At 31.8% G+C, this 17,455-nt stretch overlaps 1 protein-coding gene across 3 annotated transcripts in view; it reads right to left on the reverse strand.

Moving 5' to 3' along the window:
• Window positions 1-787: 787 nt before the first annotated feature.
• Window positions 788-17,455, reverse strand: part of LOC123657122 — a 36,947-nt gene continuing 20,279 nt past the window's right edge. For all 3 annotated transcript variants that reach the window (XM_045592719.1, XM_045592713.1, XM_045592709.1), the window contains exons 2-6: window positions 12,257-15,522; window positions 12,011-12,178; window positions 11,284-11,534; window positions 9,013-9,206; window positions 788-5,193 (exon numbers count right to left, since the gene is read on the reverse strand). In XM_045592719.1, coding sequence (XP_045448675.1) covers window positions 3,533-5,193; window positions 9,013-9,206; window positions 11,284-11,534; window positions 12,011-12,178; window positions 12,257-15,502 — 5,520 coding nt within the window. In that variant the 5' untranslated portion in view covers window positions 15,503-15,522 and the 3' untranslated portion in view covers window positions 788-3,532. The remainder of the gene's footprint in view (window positions 5,194-9,012; window positions 9,207-11,283; window positions 11,535-12,010; window positions 12,179-12,256; window positions 15,523-17,455) is intronic.

The raw sequence follows: 17,455 nt of genomic DNA on the forward strand, positions 1-17,455 counted from the left end.
AACTCCTTAAAATGAAATTGAAAAATATTAACTTAGACTGGATTCACCAGTTATGGGTAGTTTATCCTGCACATTACTTACGAACAAACTTTAAAAGCAGGAGCTAGAATATACCATTAGAACCTGTTTCTGTTCAATTATAGTCGTCTCAAAATAAGAGGCCCGTTTTGCCATTTGACAAATACCCTAGAACGTAACGTGGTACGAAACTGTAAGAAACAATAAAAGAATTATTAATAACAGTTTTTTTTTTATACGTAATTTTTTTATCGCGTTAAATAATGTGATAGAATAATTATATTGGGAGTATTATTTTCGCGCTTTATAGTCGCATGCAATTTCTAATTATTAAGAAACGTCTCAAAAACAGTTACGTTCTAAGTCTTTTTTTTTAAATACTAGTGCTGTAATAAATTAATTACTGAATATTAATCAATGAATTTTAATCTGAATAATGAATGAATAATCTGAATTTTAATCATAATTCAATATTGTGTAGTGACTATTACTGACAATAAAAACTTTGCGCTCAAGCCCGTAAATAAAAATTATATTTGGTTAATAAATCGCAATAAAACTGGTCTGTAACCCGCGTTATTTTGTGACGACTATAATAAACTACTACTTTTAGATTTACATCTGCGAATAGAAATATCTCATAAATATAGTGGAATTCAATGGTAAAAAAGAATAATACATCACAAACCTTTATCTAATGGATACCGCCATCCGTCAAATAGGGTAATCCACAACAGGTGAAACATACTTTTAAAACATAACAATGCCATTTAAAAACTTACCAAGTTTATTATTTTAATTTTAGGTATTTGACATGGCGTCGGGTATAGTGCAAAACCGCGGAACTAGCATTGGTTAATTCCGCGTATCTGACAAATGTAGCCAGCCAATTTAAGTTTTCGCGAGCAATTAACGCAAAATCTTGATTGACTGCCACCAATTTGATGTGACTTTATTTCGACCGATAGGAAGCCAGAAATCGACTAATAACAATACCGCGTATCTTCGGCCAGCAAGGGTCGACACTGCGCGAAAGCGCGTTTGTGGTTTATTTTTGCTATAAAACTCTGTACATTTTTAAGGGATATGCCCATAATGCCTTCTCACTACTGCAGAAAAGAAAGTACGAAATTATATTTAGAGCCAATAATACAATCTAAACGTGAACTATACCGTATCTATGTTGGAGAGGCGACAAAAAAGACAGAGAGAGTAGTATTATTATGAAGCAAAACAATTATTTTTTTGAAGCAAAACAAGCTTATTTTAGCTTTAACTGAAAAAGAGTTGGGAATAAAAAGAAGTAGCGTGGGCTGGGGTTTCGAGCATCAAAGTAGACTCGGATCTAAGGGTGCAGTCATGCGTATTACAAAGAACGCTACTTAAGGTACAGGTGTATCAGAATGAAAAGGTATACAATATAGTAACAAGAGTGTGAGTATTCCTGCGAAAGCGAATCGGGAGCCACTTGAGACGATTGTAAAATTCGGAAACATAGTCATTTTCGCGAAGACCAAATATGAACCGTATGCAAAAATTGTGAAGACGCTCAAGCTTATTTAATTGCACCTCTTTAAGATCAAGATAGCAAGTGTCAGCATAGTCAAGAATTGGTAGGAGTGACTGTGCTAAAGTAATTTTGGGAGACAAAAGGAGGAAATATTGCACTTGTCGCAGTGATCCGATAGCTGCAAATAGTTTACGGCTCATGTCGCTCCGCTGAAATGCCCAAGGATAATGTCTATTGAAGATAACTCCAAGATTTTTCACTTTGCCGTTGTAACTGATTACGGTGTTGTTATAAACGACTGGTGATATAAGCGACCAGTCTATTCAACACAACAAGTTTAAGACTACCGATAATAATGACTTGACATTTTGAGGGATTAATGTTTAATCCGTAAGAGTTACTCCATCTATATAAGTTCTTCAAGTCATTTTTTAAATTGTTTATTGATGTAGGTAAATCTGTCAGTTTAGCGTAAGAATAAATTTGAAGTTCACATTTTTACAAGGGCCGTAGCCGTACTATGACAAGACACTTTAAAACTTTGGACAGGAAAGGGAGAATGGCTATTGGGCAAAGATCGGAAAACGTAGAGGAATTAAATTTTTTAGTTAGTTTTGTTTTGTTTCATTTCAAAACCGCGTAACTTACTCTTAGGTTCCAATGTTATAAGCTTATAGTCAAATCAAATCCGCGTAATTGTCGTAGGGCCTAAATTATTTACTTTAATGGAATACTTTTCCTAACAAGAGACAGAACACATAAATAATTACAGTCTGTGTAAAAATGAGCTCAAAGTTCGTTTAAATAAAAAACTTATTAAGTTTTAACCTTCCCCTGTAAAATTACATTTACTGCAGATACGCGCTCCCTGCCTGTAGCAGATACGCGGATTTGCACTTTCACCGACGATAGATAGTACTAATTATACGTATACACATACATTATCATTGTATAATGTGACTGTTCAATAAGTGTAACAAAAACATTTTAAAATCATTACTATATAGGATTAACAACAAATACTATTATAAAAATATTTTATCCGTATTATCTATATGTTCATTACATCTAGTGTTTAGGTAAAAAAAGTACCTAACAACACAACTCTAGGCCAACAAACGTCTTTTTTTTTTTGATAAATTAATATTTTTGGCATAGAAAATTAGACCACAACAGTAAATTTAAACAATATTATTTTGTGTATATATTTATACATCACTCTTATAACATCGCTGATATAGTTTTCTTGCGAGATTTTAGTTTCTATGCCTAGATTCTGTTGAATAACTAAATCACACAATGGGCGAACTAACAAATTTTAATGGAATTATAAGTATCGATAAAAATTACATACAAGTCAAATATTTACCCACATGAAGAGTAACTAGTATAAATCAAATATCTAGCACAAGTACTATTTTTTCGATATGGAAGACTCTTCAAATATTTTTACCTAAATTTCGTTTATGGAAGTTGATATGCCAATTACATTAAAAAATATTTAATGGATTTTGGAAGTAGTTGTTGCAGTGTAAATACAGGTATATATTTTATAAAAATACATACAAAAGAGTAATAACTATAGTACTACACTTTTTAAAATGTAATATGTTTCATTGATATTTTAAGCATAGTTTACCTCAAATGGACCACATTACTAAAATTTTTGAAATACTTGAATGAAAGTCATAACCTGTTCCTTGCTTCAAGATTTTTTTTAAACAAATATCCTCATTTTACCCCATATAGAGCTATAAGTAACAATATGTAAGCCTTATACTGGAAGCAAACATAACATTATTAAAATTACTCCAATTTGAGATATTTACATGATACTCTCCAAAACTATATATATAACATAAAATACACATATGTATATAATTAAAGCGCATCATTTTGTTTTCACAAACTTCTGGGTTAAACCCCAGTATGAATAATTATATCTTAAATTAAAAATAAAAACAAAATTGCACATAAAATATTCTACTTAGTTTAATTTTGGCACTAATTATCTGTGGCACTATAATTAACTCGTGTTGATGCGTCCTGACCGTCACTATTTTCAATAGTTTTTATCTCACTATCTCGCACATTGTCACACGCTTTTTCCGATACTACAGTATCCTCGTCTTCGGAAGAGTCCCTGCCCGTCGAGGGCGCTCCTGCTGAACCGTTCGGCTCCCGATACTCAAGCTTCGTGGGATCCTTTTCGTGTAACTTCCGCGCCAACGACTGTAAGCTGGCTAGTGAACTCGCACAATCAGTCGTGTCGATATCTGTTAAACTGAGACCAGCACGTTCGATCTCAGTGAAAGTACCGAAAGGTAATTTGAACAAACACTCGAGTCTCATAACGTGCATCTTGCTCCTAAGATGCTTCGCTAAATGTCCATGTATCCGAAAAGCTATATTGCAATCGGAACAGCGAAATGGACGTGGATTAAACGATGTAGCTGCTCCGAATGTCGAAGTCATTGAAACTTTATTGTGATGAGAACCCGATCGCTCATGCTTCTGAAGATGACCCCTAGTTCTAAAACTGACAGCACACACACTACACCTAAACGGTCTTTCCATGTAATGTATATTAAGATGTAAACGTAATTGGGATGGTTTTGTAAACGTTTTGTTGCAAAAATCGCAAACTCTCCGCCCATCCTCCATTAGTTTACCCGGAGAGTAAGAAGACGTGCCTTCAAAATCTTTTCCTTTTGTAACTTTAAAAGCGACTCCTCCAACTCCAATGACTACTTTTGATGCCACAGAATCATATTCTGAAGGAGCTAGTTTTATTCCATCTCCTTCTATACTGTCATCTACCTTACATTTATCTTCTATACTTCCTTTACCACTATTACTTTCGTCACTTGATATATCTGGATGTGTTTGAATCGAATCATCGAGAGTTTTTATCATATTTATTCGGGCATGTTTTAAATATTCTGATACAACATGTTTAGCATTTTCAGAATTAGTACTAGGTGTTCGAGATCTAGATTCAGTATTAATGGAAGCTATGTTTTGAACATTGTCACTAGAACTAATACTATTTTTTAACTGAACACCAGAAGTTGGCGATTCTTTACTATTTGTCATATTTAAATTAGCATTTGAAGAAGTATTAAATGTATTAAGACTTTTATGGTTTTTATCTGCAGGTTCTTTTTCTGAAAACATGTGATTCTCGAGCTCTATTTTCTTTATTTTAGCATTACATGTTAATTGGCTTTGCTTAATCTTAGAATCCAATAAAGCTCGTTCAGTTAAATAAGTATGTAGCATTGGTTCTCCATTAGTCCATTGACTTTGTTGTTGAGGTAGTTTAGCTGTGTTTGAAGCCAATGAAGCTAAAACACTGGATTCTCTTGCAGTTGGTATTTCAGGCATGTTTGTTGGTGTTTTTACTTCACTTTTACTTAGATCCATAGGCTCATTATCCACATCCATTCTTGAATCAAACATAGGTGTTCCAACAACTGGTAATTTTTCAGAAATGTTTTCAATCATGGGACTATCTACCATTATAGGAGTATAAGGATATGTTGATGGCCTAGCACTAGTAATTAGGCCAGGTGTTGCCGAAGTCGCTGGCCTACTACTGCCCAGAGACAAAAGACAGTGAGCAGCCTCGTGTTCTGGTAAACGAGACTTATAAATTTCCGTATCTGAAAAAATAACAATATGCAAATTTAACCTTTTGATAATTGTTAAAATAAAACGTATAAAACAAGACTAACATAAAATAAGACTACGTAAGACACTTCTGAAGTTTAACCTTAAAGTAAATTTATTTATTTATACTTTATTGTACACCACAACTACATTTTAAACAATAAACACATTTAAAAAATATTTACAGACTGTGAAGTACAGTGGGCGGACTTATGGCTATTTAGCCATTTCTTCCAGACAACCCCAAACATGAATAAATGAACATTAAAACATTTAAAAAAGCATTAATAAAGTAACTAATTGATTCGGTTTAGGATTATCGGTAACAAGTCGATGCAAGTTGGTAAACAATAACGTGATTTACGCAATCAAGCAGGTTTCAACAAAAATACAGGAACTTGTAACAACCTGTGTGCAGGGCAAGTGCACCGCTATCAAACAAAGGCATACAAGTTGTTTCGTGCTCAAATTCAAAACTTTAAAAGGCAGGGATTGTTTTTCTAATGTTTTATTGTTTTGTGTGCTCTACCAGTGAGTCATACCCGCACGTGTCTGATAAAGTAAAGAAGTCATTAAAGCCATTACTTTTAAAACTTTCTATAAATCGGTTGAAAAGTTAATGTATTGAAATTGTGAATTCCAAAATGTCTGAAAATAGGAAGATATGTCGGCAGGACAACATTGAGTATTTAAAATATGGATTTACTCCTCCTAATAACCTACCTAACCTATGTGTTTAATTTGCCAAAAAGTATTTTCAAATGAAGCCATGAAGCCTTCTAGGCTCTAAGAGCATTTTAATATAATACCTACATACTGATAAAAATGACAAATATTTAACCTATCAAAGATTTGAGCAGAAATATTTAAAACGGGCTATATCCAAAATTATTGGATCGTGTTCTAAACAAGGAAACGATGGAATACGAGCTTTATATAATAGTTCGTTATTAATCGCAAAACCGGGAAAACCACACAATTGGTGGTGAATTAATTATTGGCAGTTAAAAGGGTAATCAAATCTGTTCTTCATCATAAGACGCCATCAGATATCATCAAAAAATCCTTTGGAGTAACAATACAGTGCAAAGAATCGATGAAATGGCTAAAGACGTTCAACTATCATTATGTGATTATATATAGCCTTCCAAATTTTCCATTCAACCCCTGCTGAAAATTCCAAATAAAAACGATTATTTGTATGGGAAGTTATTGTAAACTATTGTGTGTTTGAAACAGGGATTCCAAAATTTTCATACAATTTTTATCTGGGCTATCTGGATTCCAGATAGATCTATCTGGCTATCCGGATCCATTTTCAGCGGGGACTCGATGAATAAACTTTATCAAATAACAAAGCACCTCCGATTCATAAAAAAGGGAAACAAATTGTCGTTATTATTTGCAAAAAAATTGTTAACTGATAGATACAAAGTGTATATCCATATTTAATACTATGTACATTTTATTTTCAAGAGAAAAATATTACTATTGGAATAATTTTGTCAGTTGCTACCGATAGTGCTCCAGCAATGACGAGACGTCATAAGTTTGATTGCCCATTTGAAACAAGCAGTACCAAATGTACTCGCTGCTTAAGTACGATGGCTCTCGAAAGGCGTTTGTCCGAATAACTTTTCCAATCTATTTGACTCATTGTCAGTAGTCTCATGAAAACAGAGACGATGAACTGCGCGGGAACTTGATTGTGTTCAAAAACAACATCGCTTTTTAGACAGACCTTTTTAAAATATTTAATTACATTAACTTATAATTGCATGGTGATGAGTTGAATTTAATATAATTGTGTTTGCCTGCAAACGAAAGAAACCGACTTCAATTACCTCGACAAGTAATACAACGTAAATAGATGAAAAAAATTAACAAATTTTCGAGGGTTTCCTCGGTTTCTCTGGGATTCCATTAGCAGATCCTGGTTTCCTTATCATGGTACCACCCTTGGAATATTTCCTTTCCAACAAAAAAAAAAAAAGAATTATCAAAATCGGTTCATAAACGACGAAGTTATCCCCGAACATATATATATAGATCTGGCTCCAAAAATCAATATTAGTCCTTCCTGGATTGTGGAAAATACTACAGGGTTCAATAGAGTTTTCGTCATCATATTTGACTGAGCGTGGGTTTGTTGCAGTAGCTAATCTTCTGTCTAAAAAAAGGTATAGACTGCAGATCACTGAACGTAGTAATTTGCGACTGATCTTAACTAAATTAAAACCCAACATCAACAAATTGTTAAAGCTCCAACGACCTCAACTGTCTCATTGATATTTATGTTTCTTATTGAATATTGTTTTTTTATTATTATATTGTTTTACTAATTTTAATTCATCGTCTTGTCTTTGCCTTTGTGCAGTGCGGAGTGCTAAGGCTTTGTGTATTGTCTTGCATTTTTTGGTTTTTAAGATATAATTTTGTTCATAATACATTGTATGGTCTTTGTCTGTCTTAGTATTTTATTCTTGTCTGTTTTAGTATTTTTCTTATTAATAATCACGACCCTCAACCACGGTCACAAGTAGCACAATTACAGAGAGAGAAAGAGAGGGAGAATTAATTTGTAATTTCTGATTATTAATCTATATATTTATATGTGAAGCAAAAACTTTGTACCCTTTTTTACTAAAATTGTGCGGAAAGAGGAGTATATAATTTCGCACACTTATAGTTTATATAGAAAAGAAAAAGAAGAATTTTTTTTTTTTTTAAATATGCATTAAAAATACATTAAATCAATAGAAAAAACATTACACACAATACCAAGTATTTAACACACACACACACGCATATATTATACTCTTCTGTTTATTATCTAATATATAAAATTCTTGTGTCGCAGTGTTTGTAGTTAAACTCCTCCGAAACAGCTAGACCGATTCTCATGACATTTTGTGTGTATATTGGGTAGGTCTGAGAATCGAACTACATCTATTTTTCATACTCCTAAGATATAAGGGTGGGGGTGATTAAGGGGTATAACATATATGGCAAAACGTTTGCGGGGTCAGCTAGTTATATTATAGAAGTCTAGTATTTGACAACAGAAGCTTAATAATGTACAAACTTATAATATAGACTAGCTGAATCCCGCGGTTTCACCCACGTTGATTTGAAAATAAAAAATAATCTTCCTTCTTCTTAAAGCACACCTAACCTTCCTTGTTATATATAGTTTAAATTTTTTAGTTGTGGATGCCGGCATAACAAGCAATTATCTATAAAATGATATGTTATAATTTATGTGGAGTAATTGTAAGGTTTTTTTCTAAAAAGGGAGACAAACACCTTAACCTTAGCGTATTAATATCATAACTATAGCGTATTAATATCTAATCATATGATTAATTATGGTCCAATTTCGACCACTAGGCGACGTCTAGTAGACAATAGATAGACATATAAAATTGGTTTAATTGACTATTATGTGAGGTAAGGGCGTTGGAAATTCGTTTTCTTGTAACAGGGGGTAGTCCATAAAAGGTTGGGAACATAACTATAGATTATAGTAATTTAGAAAATGTTTCGGTCAGCCTAATGTCACTTACCAAGGATTTCAAATAGTAAAATCATATATCTACTTTAATAATTATATTTTAGGTACAAGACTACTATAAAAATAATATACATGGAAAGTAATTTAAGATATTATTTCAGTTTCAGTAATTTATAAGTTTATATTAAATATCTGTTATCAGTATTTTTATTTTCGAAATGACGAAAAGTCCGATTAATTGAGTCTTCTATCAATTATTTTGTAAATCACTTTTTTTAAATATACAATTTTAACATACCACTTGATTCCGTTTCGCCTTCGTTACCCTCATCGCCATCTGATTCAGTGTCATCATCAGTTTCGCCCGAACCTTGAGACATTTCGACACCTTCAATGTCGTTTCCTTCATTAGGATTGATGCCTAGTTCACAACATTTTTTGTAATGTGCCTTGCTCTTCATGTGTTTTGTCAAATTGCCTTTAGTTTTAAAACTGTAACATAAAAAAAAAGTTATTTTAACGCTATATCACATTGATATTTTTCTTAACGTGTTAGTATGACTGTCGTCAAATCCTGTGTTACGAATATAGTTGCAAGTTATATTTGTTTTTTACGTATTATGTGAACGTAATCGGAATAAAAATAGACATGCCGTGCGAACGCTAGAGAATCTCTAATAAATAGTGATCAATAGAATATATTTATATAATCCAAAGTTAACGAAGATTCTTTATTTACTCATAAGAATTTATAATTTACTTATGGAGTAGCTTACACTAAGAAATTAATTTAAATTAATTATAAGGGGTTGTGGTTATACTCATGTGTGGTACTTGTAAAATAATTTCTAAATGGTCTCTAGCAAAAAGTCTTAAACAAAATAACACGCGCATAAGAACAATGCATTGAATCCAATATTTGTTTATCATTGATATGCCGAATCACGCTCCACCTAGAAGCTGTACGAGTTCGAATAGTAAAGAAAATGCGAAACTGATTAACAACCAATTTAATGTAGGTCTTTATGTCAAATATATATAGAAATAACGCATATGATATAATAAATATAATATATAAATAAATACAACGCTTCAGCCTGTAATATCCCACGGTTGCGCATGGACCTCTTTCCCCGTGTAGGAGAAGGATCAGAGCTTAATCCACCATGCTGCTCCAAAGCAGATTGGCGGATAAATAAATATAAATAACATATACTCGTATAATGTAGGTTTTTAGTAATTTTGAAAGTTCTTTTTTTTCACATAAATGTTTTATTTTAACCTTTAATATTTGCAGTTAGTTTATTTTTTAAAATCATTTTTAGTCATCTTTAGGTCATATATTATGTGAGTTTTATGATCCTAATTTTTTTTTAGATTTGTCACGTTGGGAAATTTAATGTTTATCGTGTTCATAAAAAGTAGTTTTTTTAGAACAAGCAGAAATAGGTATATGGTATAACTTTATTTCGATTTTTCTTTATGTTGAAAAAGCTGTAAAATTATTATTCATTATGTAACAAAGATACTCTCAATATTTTATTATATTTTAACAAGAGAACATTATTGTATTAACATTGAATGTATTATGATTAAATAATAATAACAAATTAAATGATGTTGATGAAGTATTTTCCATTCATATTCCTGCTAATAAAAATGCAATAAAATCACCTTTTCATTTTTGTCATTATTAATTCGTTGCAGTAATTTTAAAACTATATCTTCTAAGATATTCATTAAAATCGAATGATATCAAAGACAATTTTGTTACAAAACCTACTTGTAATGAATAATGTATTTGTTTGGATAAGGATTTATATCATGTCCATAAAATTACCTTTGCAAAATAATAATGGCTTATTTTAGAACAGTGAATCTTAAAAAATAGACATGATATGCTGGTCGCTGGACGCTGACTTTTTTTAGAACTTATAATGGCAACCAATTCCATTATACATCTTTTTTTTTAAATATCTGTAACCGTTGGAAGGAAAGTTCTCAAAAATAATATTTTTCCCGTTTTCGTAATATTTCTTATTAATGCTCTTATTGGTCGTAGCTTGATGTTATATAACTATAGCCTTCCATGGTGGTAAATGGGCTATCCAATACAAAAATAGCGATTAAATTCGAACCTGTAGTTCTTGAGATTAAACAAACAAACAAACTTTTCATCTTTATATATGTATTATTATTATAATGTTATTTTAAACATTCCGAAATTAAGTACTTGCCCAATTAAAAAAATTAAATAATATTTATTTTAATGTTTTGTAGAAAACAAATACGTAGTTTTTACTAATGATTCCTGATAACTTGACAAGTAATGGTTTGTAAAAGTTTTCTGTATTTAATAATAAATATCAAAAACAAAAACATACATATAAAATATTCCCGTACTTGTTATGTACCTATAAACTTAACAAAACCGTGTAAGACGGTTTTACCAAAATAAATAAAGCAATAATAGCATTTTTACGTTAAGCTACAATTTTTTCTAAGAAAATAAATAATCTATTACGAACTAAAATTATACATGTTTATCATTATTAACAGTAATATTTACCTGAATACACAATGAACGCATGTGAAGGGGCGCACATCAGTGTGCGTTCGTATATGTTTCTTCAACATAGAAGGTTTCTTGCAACGAATTCCACATTCTGAACAGACGTATCGACCTCTGCCACGACCGCGTACGTAAGTGTATTCTTCGTTACTCTCAAATCCTCCGGCTAGTTCCTTTTTAGGTGTAGAAGTATTCTCCGAAATATTTTTTGATTCATCTGATTTTTTCGTGTCTACAAGTTGTACTGTCTGAAAATACAATTTAACAACAAATTAAATAATTATTTTACATACATACCTCTGTGACCTCGAATTGTGAAATTTGCATACGCGCCCAAAAAAAGCGAAACATCTGTTGTTCCTTACTATTTAAAAATAATAAAGATCTTAAAACACATTTTAAATTCTTTAAATGGATTTCATTGCATTACACGATTTTAGTGAATACCTATTGATTTTAATTTATATTTCGTAATCACAATACAAGATATAGAACCAAATTAAGTAGCAATAAATTCAATAAAATGAAAACAAATTTATTGCACTAGAAAAGTTATATGGACTCTTAAAATGCTTCGGATACAGCCCAAATAGTGTAGTAAGAATCTTTGGTAGTGCATATACAGTTAAAGAATATAACATATCACTAAATTTAATATTTATATGTATATTACATTGAAATGTATATAATTACGTTTAATATATATATATTGTATAGTTCGTACCTGCTTAATGTCCTTCAAATTTTTATTCCATTGCGATGAATGAGTCAATATGAGATCCTGTTTAATCACAGCGACGGCCACGGTTTGCGGTCGGTGACGTGAGTCATATAAAGACATAGCAGACGATGCTGACAGTCCCAGCGGGTCTGGCGTCAGCTCAGATAATAACTGTAAACATAGTCATGTATTTACCACACAATTAACAACACGCTATAATACTTCCATTCAACAATGAATTGTAATTACCTGCCAGTTACTATACATGGACAGAAAATGTTGATTCGGCACATATGTTGGTTGTGGACGATTAATAGTGCAGTAGAAAACTTTTGTTGAGCATTTGAGACCTAAGTATGTGTATGCGTTTCCATTTAAATAAAGTTGTCCATAAGCTTTAGCTGGACGAGGGGTTTCGGGAGATACTAATGGCATTGTGTTTGCATTAGGTGTTATTCCGTGATGCCGTTTCGGGGTAAATGTTCCAGGTTTTAAAGGCAAAGTTGACGGTCTTAAAAATTTAGGCTTTCTTTCTTCAGAAATAGATTTCACAGTTACGTTTTTTTGAAAGTAAGATGTTTCTGATCTTTCATTTTGATCAGGAGTTACAGAAGTTTCTTGAACATTACAACTTTTTTGCACCTCTGAACTTTGAATTTGATTATTATAAATTTCTGCTTTGGTTATTAAGTTTTCGAAATTGAAGTTCTTTGTTTCGGCCTCCGTTTTGAGTTCGATATCTTTAGAACTATTTTTAGATTTATTTAAAAAACAATTATCATTGTCTTTTAAATTTGCAAGTTTCAGAAGACCATCTGCGTTTCTTTTAATAGCTGCATCAGTTCGTACCGCAGTAGGTCTATTATTCAATGAAAACGATTTTATCATTATAGGTTCATCTACGTGCTTAATTTTTATTATTGGTACGTTTTGTGGTTCGGAATTAAAGCTATCTTTGCTCTGATTAAATCTTTCTGTTTCTAACTGAGAAGATCTCACAGTTGGACTTCTGAGAACCCTCTCATAATTTAATATAGTTATTCCTTTTCCGATGGGCATGTTGAAAGATAAATTATCTTGTGAGTTTTCCGGTGTTTTCAATACATTTTTAGATTGTTCGTTATTCTTTAATTGCGCACCTGAATTTGCAACAAATATTCCTGGTGTATTAGGCCCAGGTATCCCTGGCACATGGGGTATTAACTTCCCGCCGTGTAATATAGTAGTTGCTCCATTTGGTGAAGACGAGGGGCTCAAAGGAGGCAAAGTTAAAGGATTATACGCTGTAATGGCACTAAGTGGTGGAAACTGGAAATGGTTCATATCATGAATGTTAATTAAACTGCCATTTGGAGCACTAGATGTGGAAACAGAAATTCTTGGGGTTTGGCTTTGAGGTGTACTAATTGCTTCTTTTGGTGTTGGGGGATTATGTACTATCGTGCCACCAGAGTGTAGACCCGATCTGACAACGACACTGCTTGCCTCCGAATCATTAGAAAACTTTGAAGGAGAAAGATTTTGATGTATTAAAATTGGAGACAATTGCGTTTTACTTGGTTCAATGCGTAAAGTGGTTGTGCTGCCTGAGTGATCAACAATCTTTACTTCTCCTCCAAACATTTGTAAAGAAGTAGAATTATTTCGTACATGAGGTGAAATTTCTTCGATTGACCTTAAAGAAGATGGATTTATTTCCAAACATCTTATTTTTGATTGAGTATACAAGTCACTGGAACGAGGTGACATACTATCGAGTGGTCTTGGACTATAAGTGTCTGATCTGCTATCGAGCCTTCGTTTTGGGCTAGATTCTTTGGGTTTCAGTTTTAAAGTTTCAGTCTTCCTGGTAAATTCTGAGGGTATTCGTGTATCTACTAGTCTTGTATTACCGAGAAGTGGCCCTGGAGATGGCAATGGAGTAATAATATCGTTGCACTCTGGCTTTAAAATTATAAGATTATCGGGTTTATTTTTTAATGGAGGTGATTTTGATGATATAGTCATTCTAGAAACTGGAGTCACTGGATTTTCTGGCAATCGAACATTGATGGAATTACTTCTAACAAAAATATTTTCAGGCCTGGCACATTTTATGTCTTTTTGAGTGTTACTATTTAGGGTAAAGCTATTTGAAATAGATCCCTTACAATAATACAATCGATGAATATCTAAATTGTCAGCACTTCGATATACTATTTGACATAAGGGGCACACATAAAGAGGTCCTAGACCATCAATTAAATCACTCACAGCGTTCAACCCATTTGCTTTTGTTTTAAGCAAAAGATCTTTTATTATGGATCCTTCCGGATTTAAAGGATGTTTTTGCTCCTCAACCAGTTGAGCAAAACTTTCTGAGTGTGATCTTTTCCTTACTACGTTTTCAGTTTCATTAGTATTTTTCGTTAAATTCAAAGGTGTTGATGTTACCTCTGGTTTTATCTCTATATCATTTATAAATTGTTTACTCTCAGCAATTTGCTTTATTTTACCATACTTTTTTTGTAAAGGACTTTCAATAACATCAACTATGGCCTCATTGTCTGATATAATTTTAGAGATATGTTCCGTAAGAAAATCAGCATTCTGTGAAATAGTCTTTTTTATCTTATCTCGTTCATCATTTCCTTGATAAAAAGCTGCTCTAAACTTAGGTTTATAAATTGTTTTTGACTTTTTGTTATCATTTGAACACGAAATCGTATTCAATGGAACACAATCATTTATCAATTCAGGAGAAGAAAATTCGCTGGGTCTGTTGAATTCTAACCGTGTTATATTAGTATCGAAACCAGGATCAGATACTGAAGCGGGTGGCATTGAGGTATCACTCTCCGAACCACCTGATAAGTCTTCTTCATTAATAGCTGCAGTAATATCCGCACCTTGTAATCTTAAAGCATGAGTTCTAGACCTTCGGTGTTTGTACAAATTTGACTTAGTCTTAAAAGCAAATCCGCAAGGTATACAGGGATAAGGTCTCTCATTTGTATGAGCTCTGATATGTTTTTGTAGAACTGAAGGCTTGGCACATGATAATTTACAATAAGGGCATACATAACGTCCAGAACCTCCACTGTAAGTTTCTTTTATAAAATCATTTTCAAGGTTTTCAGTCTTATTTAAAAATTCTTCAGAAAAACTGGTTTTACCAGATATTTGAACAAAATTATTTACATCACTTAATCTAATATTTTCATCGTTATAATTAGTTTGTACATTTTTTTCCACTTCTATGCCATGTTTATCATACTTTTCTTTAATTTTTTCTATTTCTGGATGAGCTGCTGCAATACTTCCATTTGTGATAGTAGAACTACAAGTAACGTTTACAAGTGTTGTTTCCTTTTGTCCTTTTTCTTCCCCTTTAATGGAATTTGATGGTATCATCGATAATGTGGATGCCATTTTTTTAAACTTTTTATGAAGATAACTATGGTCATTGTTGTTGGAAAAGTTATTATCCAAGCGTTTTTCTTGTGTGAGCGGCATCTTTTACGCGACGTTTATACCTGGAACAACGTAAAAAATATATAATATAATGGAAAAAAACTGCATTTAATCTTAACAATTAACCTAAAATAAATTTCAATTACGATACAATAAACTAGTATATAATAAAAACATTTTTCATTATATCCGCAGTATTTTTTTTTAATAAAGTATTACTGAGAACATTTTTGTTACAAATAATTATAATGTAATGACTTAAAAAAAAACGTATTCATAATCAGAGTAAGTTAACTAAGTATAAAAAAATTTAATGTTACATACATTTCATTTAATTGTTTTAAGTATATAATAACGAGACAATGCAATTTGTAGATGGCTGTTTGAAGAATTATGACGCGTTAAATCGATCCCAGCATTTTCTATACCTTGTTACTAGTTTTTGTTAATCAGGCAATTGATTAGTCCGGTTATATGATAGTTAACTAGATTGTAAAATAAATCATGCCATATCAAAACGAATTATATTCTTTTTAGTACATTTTTTATATTCATTTATACAGTTTTTATTACAACAAGAAATTAATGACAATTATATCAGTCTAACAAAAGAAAATATTTTTTCCGTTTGAATTGGATAAATAATTAATTGATCCCATTAGGCTAAAAATGAATTTTTTTGGATTCGTTTAAAAGATATTGGGTAGTAGTTGTTAGTAGTGACAATTAATCGCATTCCACACGTTTATTTCGATTTTTACGTACTTCGCGCCTTTAAATTAGATTTTCTGTAATTTTTATTCTACTAAAAATGAAAATTTTTGACTACAAAACCTGTACAGAGGTCTCTCAATCATTATAGACGTTTATAGTGCCCGTGAATAGTGTAAAACGTAAATAGTTTGACCGAAACGCGTCGAAGTCAAGTTTTTATAACTTTCAAACCATCTGATGCTGTTGTATGTCACATTAATTCTACTACAAACCATAGATATAGTAAAGAAAAGTAGATAATGCGCGGCCTTTGTTGTTAGTGAAGCCACAAAACTCGGCTCCTTCAAGTAAATACACGCGCTCACGCACACATATGCATCAAACTACGCTCATTTTCGTTAGTATGTCACGAGGCTTCATACAGTAACTTTGCTTATAAAATGCCGTCTTGTGTGATTAAATGGTGCAAAAACAATACCAAAGTAAACAAAAAATCTGAAGGAATATCGTTTCACACGTAAGTACATATAAAACTTTAAATTTATTGTTATTCCAAAATAATATTGAGGTTATTCGGAACTTATAATTTCAATGTCACGAAATGACGTACCACGGGAGTGTTGCCAGTAGTTCTTTTTTTCAATACCCCAAAATGTGGGTAAGTAAATTGTACGCAATCAGAAAAATAATTAAGTAAAAAGTAGACATAGTTATTGTTTTTTTCTCGTGTTATTTTATGTAACATAAATTGAAAATAAAAAAACCAAAATATATTTATGAATTATTAACTTGTTTGTTTTATGTTTTAACTTTTTACAATTTTTGAGTAAACTAGGTACCCATATTTTACTATCAAATTTCATGGTTTTAGGTTTCCAACGAATATTTTAATAAGAGGTGAATGGGTAGCGGCTGTAAGACTGAGAAAATGACCACGATTATGCTGGCCATGCGCATAAAGTCAATTTAATACGATTAGTGATTGAAAAATATTTGAACATAAGACTACATCATATTAGTAAAATGCAAACAATGACGATGACTCTGAGTTCTAAGCGACAAAAATTTAAAAAACTTATACAACATAAAGGATTCTAGGTTTAAGAAAAATAGTTAAAAAAAACCGACTGCAAACTGAAAAGAGATAAACAGAGGGGATAGGAAGTGTCCATTCATACGATTATCTTACGAATATATTTTTTTATTATTCTACCGATTTTTTGTTTTATTTTTAGTAAATTTATTTAAAACTATAAACAGGTTTTTATTTTCACATACCCA

This window comes from Melitaea cinxia, chromosome 1, assembly GCF_905220565.1.
Source record: "Melitaea cinxia chromosome 1, ilMelCinx1.1, whole genome shotgun sequence".
Lineage (NCBI taxonomy): Eukaryota > Metazoa > Arthropoda > Insecta > Lepidoptera > Nymphalidae > Melitaea > Melitaea cinxia.